The following is a 10,565-nucleotide window of genomic DNA, read 5'->3' on the forward strand; positions in this document are numbered from 1 at the left end:
AATTTGAAAATTTATAAACGAGTGAACCAAAGAAACAAATGCGTGCGTCTTCGCCAACGATCAACCGGTAAGAGAGAGTTGCAAATTTTGATACAAAGCATAAAAGGCAAAAAAGCAAGAACAAAGATTTAATAAAGCAAAAATGAAATGCAAATCACCTTTCAAACAAACAGTGTTGCAGTGTAAAACAATGTTAAAAATAATTATTACTACTCTAAACATCCTCCCCCGGTTGAAAGGCTCAGACTTTAAACATATTTATCGTCTATTGGAAGAACTGCCACCTTCCTTACTGCACGTTTGATAATTCCTATATTCGTGCGTATTTCCGCCACTCGAGCCACATTGTCAGATCCGCATATTATGCTGGTGATGCGGCCTAAATGCCATTTAAGAGGTGGAACATTGTCTTCATGTATTAGTACTATATCTCCAACACGAACATTTGCTGCAGGTGAGCGCCATTTGCTACGCTCTTGCAATAGGGTGAGGTAGTTGACACTCCACCTTTTCCAAAATATTTGTAGCATATAATTAACTCGTTGCCATCTGTCTAAGCGAGAGAAGTCAGACGTGGTAAGGTTGGGCTCAGATATTGATATTAGCGGACCACCCACCAAAAAATGAGCTGGTGTGAGGACTTCTAAATCGTCTGGATTTTCTGAAATAGAACAAAGAGGGCGAGAATTAAGCACTGCCGATAACTGGCATGCGAGTGTGCGTAATTCTTCAAATGATAAGATTGAAAGTCCAACAGTGCTGTAAAACAAACGCTTTGCAGATTTTATGGCAGCCTCCCAGAGACCACCAAAGTGTGGAGATCTAGGTGGTATAAATTTCCATTCTATGCCATCGCTTAGACAATGCTGATGAATATTTTTAAGATGTTGGCTACTTTCGAACAATTGTTTTACTTCAGCTAACTCGTTCCTTGCACCAACGAAATTCGTGGCATTGTCAGACCAAATTATTTTGGGATTTCCACGAATACAAGTAAAACGTTTCAAAGCAGCTAAGAACGATGATGTAGTTAGATCTTTTACCACTTCTAAATGTACAGCCTTCGTCGAAAAACAAACGAATAAACAGATGTAGCATTTTACTGGAGGTCTGGTTCGCACTTCAGATTTATAATAGAAGGGACCGCAGAAGTCGATACCAGTAGTGTGGAATACTCTATTTGGTTGCACTCTGTCGCGCGGTAGATCTCCCATTATATATTCGACATGTTTTTGCTTAAGTCGAAAACAACGAACACATTTGTTGATAACGCGTGTTATAGTTTTTCGACCACCAATTGGCCAATATTGCAAACGAATTGTGGCGAGCAGACTTTGTGGCCCGGCGTGCAAATTCTTCTGATGAAAATAGGTTATCATTGCGTTTGTGATAACATGAGCTTTTGGAAGTATCATTGGATGGCGAGCCTCGAAACTTAGTAATGAATGTTTTAGTCGACCACCTACACGAATTACTCCAAATGAATCAATAAAAGGATTGAGGGAGTAAAGTTTACTTGAACTATTAACATTTTCTCCTTTTTTTAATATTTTGTATTCAGCAGCGAAATGAGTTTGTTGTATGTTTAAAATCATTAATTTTGTACCCCTTTCAATATCCTGAGGATCAAGTTGGCCAGTTTTCCTTATGGTCTCTTTATGTTTGAGTGACACGAATCGATAAATATATGCGAAAACTATCTGCATTTTATTAAATGAGTTAGCGAATTTACAGGATAGCGTTAAATCTTGCTGACATGTAGTTATTAAAACTCTCCTGCGTCGTTCAGGTAATTCTGCTACGAAAACAGTATTTTGGGGCCAATGTAAATGCGATGTTCTTAAAAACTCAGGTCCTTGTGTCCAAAGTGTTGAGGCTAAAAGTTCATCTGGCGCTGCTCCTCTTGATAAGATATCTGCAGGATTCATAGAAGTTGGTACATGATGCCAATTCATGCCACAGGTAAGAGTTTGAATTTTGCTAATTCTATTAGAGACAAAAACGTTAAAATTGGACGGTTGTTCACGTATCCAAGATAATACCACCATTGAGTCTGACCAGCAATGAAAATCGCATGTAAAATTTATAGTTTTGACGACCATATCAATGAGTTCCGATAAAAGTAGAGCAGCTGAAAGTTCTAGCTTGGGAACTGTAAGTGTCTTTAGTGGTGCAACCTTTGATTTGGAGCATAGTAGATGCGAATCAAATGCACCCGAGCGCTCACACCTGATATATATACATGCACCATAAGCACTCAGACTGGCATCACAGAAACCATGTATCTGCACTTTAGAATTAGGCATTAAAACATAACGAGGGAATTTAAAACTGCTGATAATTGTAAGTTGAGAGCGAAGTTCAATCCATGCTGAGTATAATGCTTGTGGTAGACTCTCATCCCAATGCAATTTGTGTTTCCATAAGGTTTGCATGAAAATTTTAGCCTTGGTGATGATAGGTCCAATTAATCCGATTGGATCATAAAAACGGGCTATAGTTGAGAGAACAGTACGTTTGTTAATTTGCTGGCTACCTACCACTGGAGTAAATGAAAATAAAAAATTGTCGTGGTTTGGATCCCATACTAAACCTAATGCTTTAGTAATATCAGAACCATCTTTAAATTTCAATAATTGTACACGTTCGGATTCAGCGATACCACACAATACTCTTGGATTATTGGAACACCATTTTCTGATCTGGAAACCACCCTTTTTTAATAATTCAGTAGTTTGCCTTCTAATGTTGATTACTTCATCCACGGTGTCGCCGCCTGACATTAAATCATCTACATAAAAATCTCTGAGAACGATTTTAGAACCCAATGGGTATGATTTCTCTTCATCGCGAGCCAGCTGATGCATCGCTCGAATAGCTAAAAATGCAGCTGGCCTTGTTCCATATGTCACAGTGTCCAATTTGAATACCTTTACGTCATCATCGAGATTACTTCTCCACAAAATGCACTGAAGATATTCATCGGGATGTGTAACACGCACGCATCGATACATTTTACAGATATCTCCACAAAGAGCAATTTTAAAATATCGGAATCGAATAATTAATTCAAAGAGTGTGGATTGAATTGTAGGTCCAGACATCAGCAGATCATTAAGAGAAAATCCGGTGGATGTTTTAGCTGACCCATCGAAAACCACACGCAATTTTGTAGTTGTACTTTCATTTTTTAGCACACAATGATGAGGTAAAAAACACGTTGGAACACCTGATGGTAATTGTGCTGGTGACATGTGCTTTAAATTTATATACTCATTAATAAAATCAACATATTGAGTTTTTAAATCAGCATTACGTTGCAACTTTCTTTCTAAACTGTGAAATCGTTGAAGTGCATGATTATAAGAATCTCCGAGTGAGTCGATATTACGCTGCTTAGGAAGTAAAACAGAATATTTACCAGAATCTAACCGAGTAAAATTTTGTTTGAAATGGGTTTCGCAATATGCGTCTTCGTCTGTTAGCGAAGAGTGCGCGTCAAAACAATTTTCTATTTCCCAAAACCTTTTTACAATTTCATTTAACGATTTTTCATTTTCAAATTCCAATTCAGTGGTTGATTTCTTAGCTATAGCTAACGAAAATGAGTGATTGTATTTTGGAATAATACCGCCACCTGATGCTATCCAACCCAGCCTTGTCTTCTGTAACATAAAATTATTTTCCAGACGAATTTGTCCAATACACAATAAGTTAAAAAATAAGCCGCCACCTAGTAACACATCGATTCTCTGTGATTTGAAAAACATCGGATCAGCTAAGGTGATGTTGTTTGGAATTGACCAATCTGAAATGTTTACGTTAAAGTTTGGTTGAGGATCTGTGATAGTTGTTGTAACGATCGCAGTGCATGAAGTTGAATAATCGCCTGAGTGCGATTTTGTAAATAGCTCAACAACCTTGTTTGTTTCAAGTGTAGAATCCCCTATGCCTGATATGGTTGTGTATGTTGTTTTCGTATTTAGCTGCAGCAAGTTGACTAAACGAGAAGTTATAAAATTGAGTTGAGACGCAGAATCGAGAATTGCTCTACATGGAACGAAAGTTCCTGAGGAATTTTTGATGAGAATGATTGCAGTAGCTAGTAGCACACTATTTTCAGATAGAAATTCTGGGGCTTTAGGAATAGACGTTACAGAGGACAGTGAGAGCAGCGACGTATTTTTTGAAGTTGATGGCTCTTCCGACCGATTTGCTATATGTATTTCAGGTGCAACGCCTTTCGAATTAATTGGAGATACAGATTGCATATGAAGCAATGAATGATGCTTTGAAGCACAATGACGACAATGTCCAGACTTGCATTTATTCAATGCGTGACCCTTGCGTAAACAATTTAAACATAACAGCAACTTCTTTGCTTCTTTATATCGAAGCGTTGGGGAAAGATTTATAAACAGTGTGCACTTTGTAATATAGTGATCCTTTGAGTCGCAAAATACGCAAGAGATAGTACCCATATTTGCTGCCAAATAACTATATTTTTTAGTAATTTTCTTTCCTACCTGGTGGCTAGGTGTTAGGGAGACCATAGCACCGTCCATATTCTCCAATACACGACACCTTTTTTCTAAGAAGTCAGTCATCATTTCCCACGTTGGCAAATCATGGACGGACAACTCTTCTTCCCATTTAGCCTTTGATTTAGAATCGAGCTTGGCACTGATTATTTGGATCAAGAAATTGTCTGCGATTTGTTCTTTGGTGCCCAATGTTTGTAAAGCACGCATGTGCAAATTGATTCGATCACTAAGCTCTCTTAACTTTGTCGATGATTCATTCGATATATCCCTTGCCCACAAAATTTCCTTGACGTGTGCCTGTAAAATTAAAGGTTTATTATCAAATCTCTTTTTAAGTAATTCTAAAGCCTTAGCATAATTTGCATCACTTAAACTCAACGATCTAATGATGTCAAATGCTGCGCCCTTTACGCTTGAAAATAAATGTTGTAGTTTTTCTGTTTCAGATAGTTCTTGGTTATTGTGAACTAAGTTTTCAAATATGGCATGAAAACTAGGCCACTCAGTATAATTTCCATCAAACTTTGGTATTTGTAATTCTGGAAGCCTAATTGTATGCGCCATTGACCTGATGTCTTGCTGATTCTCACCTGACGATTTATGTATTGTTGTAGAGCAACTTGAATTGAATGTACGTCTGACTTGAAGCTCATGTTGAAGTTTTGATCGAACTTTCAAGTACAACATATCGAAATCAAACCGGACCATTCCATCAAATTCGGATATGTCCAATTCCTCAAGAGTAGATTGAGTATTTTCAAATTTATTGGCCAGACGCTCCACATGCTCCAGCCGAACAGAAATATCGGAATCACACAAACTGCTTAAATATTCAGGAGTCAGAGTCTCATTGAATGTTGTTAATTGAAACTTTATTGAAGTGGATCTTGATTTTAAGAGAATTTGTGAAGGCTCACTTGAGTGCTCTGTTGCCCCATTTACTTCAACTTCGTCTATCATGATCAATAATTTAACTCGTGTAAATTTCAAATGTAGCGTGTTCGTATTATGAATTAGTTGCACGATTGCACCGAAAATTGCGTTTTGTATTTGCCCGAATTGACAAATATAAATCTTAAACACGACACTTACTAAAATTTATTTTATGACACGATAGCATAAAATAATATTTGTTCATATACCGATCCAAAATAAAGAAATGCACGATAGCACAAATTGTTTATATATGTCCGATCTGCCGAACTTTAAACTGAAATTAATTGAATATATTTTATGACACGATAGCATAAAATAAAGTTTGCACATAAATGCAGCGAAAGTAAAAATAGAAAGAATGCACAATAGCAATCAAAATGTATGTTAAACTTGTCCGAGTTGACAAACTTCATCGAAAAATGTTTCCAAAATTAAAATGCATGTGCATTATAAAATGTTTTGTACGAAATTAAATCCGAGTATATTTTTTCAATCCGATCACGTCGGGGTCACCAATGATTTGATATGATAATATTTTTTATCACTTTGTAATTATTTATTTATATATTGTTTCGAAATGATAATATTTTATATAAATGTACATTCTTATTTATTTTACAAAATTTGAAAATTTATAAACGAGTGAACCAAAGAAACAAATGCGTGCGTCTTCGCCAACGATCAACCGGTAAGAGAGAGTTGCAAATTTTGATACAAAGCATAAAAGGCAAAAAAGCAAGAACAAAGATTTAATAAAGCAAAAATGAAATGCAAATCACCTTTCAAACAAACAGTGTTGCAGTGTAAAACAATGTTAAAAATAATTATTACTACTCTAAACAGTATCTATTTTACTATTCTAACATATGTTATCTATTTCTTATGCATTTTTACTTGTATATATTATTATAAGTGTTATTCATAAGGTAATTTATGCTACTAATTATTTTACTTATGTGTTTATATGTGATTAGTGGATCTGATACTAATCCATATCAAAGTATTTTGATTTAAATTTTACTATTTGTATAGTATATATTCATTAAAATGTTTGTATAATATATTTTCACTAACATATTTAGTATAATATAATGTATTTAATTTGTATTTTGTATATAATAATTATATGAGATTAATAATAACAAATTTTGAGATTAATGTATTAATTTAATATTTAATTACATTTAAAAATTTCTTTAGCTCTACATTTGATTAAATTATTGTTGTGTAGTTCTACATATTTATTATTTATTAATACGGTACTATTTTTACCTTTTTGTGACACTATTTTATATGGGCCTTTAAATGGATTGTCAAATTTCTTTTTGTTTCCTACTTTAATATAAACAAAATCATTTACTTTGAAATTTGATTCATTAATATTTTTCTGTTTTTCTTTTGTTATAGATTTGTATTGTATTAGTTTTTGCTTAGCTTGGGTTTGAGCATATCTTAGTTTTAATTTTAATTCATTGCCATAATTTTCAATGTCGTATGTCATTTTTTTATTTTCTAGTATTTCACATGGTAACGCACATAATTTACCATATACTAATTCAAATGGAGTGTAATTTGTTGTAAACATAGTATGGTAATAATTCATCCCATGTATCTACTGATTTCATGGTCATTAAGTAGTCATTTAAAACTCTATGATTTCTCTCAACTGTCCCTAATGTTTCGTGATGGAATGGTGTTGAAGTGGTTTTTTCTATTTTTAATAGTTTACAAATATTTTTTAGAAGTTCGTTTGTAAATTCAGTACCTTTATCGGTTTTCATCTTTTTGAAACAACCATATTTAAGAATGAATTTCTCAACAATTGCTTTAGCAACGCTGATAGCTTCTTTATTTTTTAAAGGTATTGCTTCTATGAATTTCGTTAATTCACATTGAAGTGTCAAAATATATCTGAAATTATTTGAAGGTAAAAGTGGGCCTACTATGTCAATTGTTATGACTTCAAAGGATGTGTTTGGTGTTTCAGTTACATCATACTGTTCTTTTGTGTATTTTGTTATTTTAACTTTTGCATATACTTCACAGTTATTGATAAATTTTTTAACCATTTTATTCAGATTTTTCCATACATATTTTTGTTTCAGTTTATTTATACATCTTTTTATACCGCAATGTCCTCCGTGTAGTGATTTATGATATTCTTCTATTAACCTGAGCATTTCATTTGTATCATTTATTCTTTTTGGTTTTTTGTGAATAATTATGTCTAGACAATTTTTCAATTTTAATTCTTTTTGCAGCTTATTAAATATATCTTTTACTTGTTGCATGCTTATGTTTTTAAATATTTCTTCATCATCTGCCAATGCTAGCTTTGTTATGTTTAAGTTTGTAATGAACCTTTCTTGTGGTTCGTATAAAGCTGGGGTTGAACTCAGCCGTCGCCAAGGTCCACACAAGAAATTTATTTGGTGGGACCCAGTCACTTCTGATTGCTCCTAACACCTGAACTGCAACAAGCTGACTGAAACCAGATTAAGTCGATGATGAACTGAGTTGGAGATATATGTTGTTGCAAATACTACCACCGCAGACAGCCGACACGATATAACACAGACACACGTGACTGTTAAAGCTACGTGTGTTGCGTTATATGTCGCAGATAACACGCCCTTCCCTGTTCACTGTTAAAGCGTCCAGGGGCCGGAGACGTTAGGTTACTGTTAAAGCTACCTTTCGCTTCCGACACTATGGTATAGACACACGTGACTGTTGAAGCCCTGAATCTTGTATACCTATATCTCTTACTCTCGTCGTTGAGTTGGATTCCCTCTGTTAAATTTGCACCGTGTAGGAAAAGTTAGTATAAGATATGCTTTACCAATTCTGTATCTGTTTAAGTATCTATTTGCCTTTATTGAAATATAATTTTTAATTTATTTTTATTTTAATTTATTTGTTCGTTAGAAAAGAAATTGTTAAGATTTATTTTATTAACAAATAAATAATTATGTATAACATTTAATTTATACGTACTCTTTATTTTGCTTTACATCCACTTGTAAAATTCAATTATTAAGTTTTCACAATTTATTAATACAAATTTTGAAATTTCGATATTAACAAATTTAATAATTTAATTAATTTAATTTACTGTAAAATAATTTTTATGTTCAAAATATTAGTTTGTACGTACTTTTTACTTTGTTTTAAATTTGGTTGTAAAATTCAATTTTTAGGTATTCACAATTTATAAATAAAATTTTCGATATTTCGATATTATCAAATATATATAATCTTTATGTACAAAATTTTAATTTATACGTACTTTTTATTTTTTTACTTTGTTTTGACTTTGGTTATAAAATTCAATTATTAAGTGTTTACAATTTATTAATACAAATTTTGAAATTTTCGATATTAACAAATTTAATAATTTATTTAGTTTAATTTAATTTAAAATAATTTTTATGTACAAGATATTAGTTGGTACGTACTTTTTACTTTGTTTTAAATTTGATTATAAAATTCACTTTTTACGTTTTCACAATTTTATAAATACAAATTTTTAAATTTTGATATTAACAAATTTAATAATTTATGAACAAAATTTTTCACTAAGTTTGAGAAACTACTAAAATTTCACTGTTGACACCGCCGTCTTAGTCAAGGAATTTTAGCTGCAACTGAAGCCAGAGCCAGGAGTCTTTCTTTCGCGGTAGAACAAAAAACAAGCCCTTCTTCTTGGTGAACGCTCCTTTTATCCCCTCCATGTTGAACGGTGTCAGCTGTAAAAACGTTAAAGTTTGTTGACCCAACATTAAAGCTCCTTTTCTGTACCGCACTGAGCGAAAGTCTAGTTTCACGGCGAATTTGCATTTCTTTGAGTACCTATTGCAATTTAGAAGTGGTTTTTGTCTGAGTTGCGATCCACTTCTACGCATTTTCTGCTCAAAGCTTTCTTCGTTTGACAGGTCTCTTTACCATTATTTTGTTTTGATCTCGTTTGTTTTTTAGCAATGTGTTGTGCCGGTGCACGTGTGTATTTAATTCTATTAATTAGAAAATTATTTTAAAATTATTTTATTTTTCAATAAAGTTCCAGCAAAATAGAACACCCAACGATAGCTCAAGGTATGTGTCTTATGTTATAATTTTTTGTAAATGATATAAATAAATAACATTTTTAAATAAACGTTGTTCAAAAAAAAAATTTTTTTAAACATACATCGATAATTTTCATTTTTAGTTTTTGATTTCAATTCATTATAAAATTTTAATAAAAAATTGTGATTTTAAATGATATTAATTTTAGAAGCATTTCTAAAATTTTCATTTATTCTGTACTTCACGTGTTACGTTGCCCACAATTAATTCCAGTTAAATAAAATTTTAAAAAATAATATTTTATTTCTGATCATTTAATTTTTTTAAAAAATTAAAATGTTTAAAAATCATTCTCTTATAAGAGAATGACTTATGTTATATACAACCAATGCATATTTAAATATGTACATATCTTTAACAAAAAAATTATGATTATGTATTGTTATTATTTTAAGGACAAGAATACATAAGAAATACAAAATGATCAACTATTTAATTAAAAATTTTGTGTAATAATAAAAGCAAAATAAATATTTTTTTTTCTTTTTTGGCACTTACCTTTAAATATTGCTACACTTTTAACCCATGGCGCAGTAGTTTATAAACAAATTTTTATAACAGAAAAAAAAATGATACAAAAAATACACTCTTACTCGACTTTATCCACTGCCGTTAAATAATCCGTTTTTTTTAACTTTTTAAATAAAATTTCTGACTATTAAATCACATTGGATTTATTAATCAACAATATATTTTGCGTTAAATTAATTTATAAAAACTTATTGTTATTAATACAATTCTTAAATCAATCACTTATAAACTTTTATCACTTTTTCATTATTAACAAATATGTTGCCGTCTATCGACACATCTGCCGATCACTTCATGAAGATCAATAATGCGGTCAATGTTTTTATCATTCAATTGTTTTTGCTTAAAAAGCACTACCTTTGGCAGATATTAAAGAATTAGCTATGAATACTCCTTTCACTATTTCTTTTCCACAGACTAAACTGT

At 32.1% G+C, this 10,565-nt stretch overlaps 1 protein-coding gene across 1 annotated transcript; it reads right to left on the minus strand.

The window, feature by feature from the left end:
- Nucleotides 1-248: 248 nt before the first annotated feature.
- On the minus strand, nucleotides 249-5,504 carry LOC119667609. Its single transcript, XM_038076912.1, has one exon. The coding sequence runs from the start codon at nucleotides 5,502-5,504 to the stop codon at nucleotides 249-251; it is 5,256 nt and encodes a 1,751-aa protein (XP_037932840.1).
- Nucleotides 5,505-10,565: the final 5,061 nt, after the last annotated feature.

This window comes from Teleopsis dalmanni, chromosome 1, assembly GCF_002237135.1.
Source record: "Teleopsis dalmanni isolate 2A chromosome 1, ASM223713v2, whole genome shotgun sequence".
Lineage (NCBI taxonomy): Eukaryota > Metazoa > Arthropoda > Insecta > Diptera > Diopsidae > Teleopsis > Teleopsis dalmanni.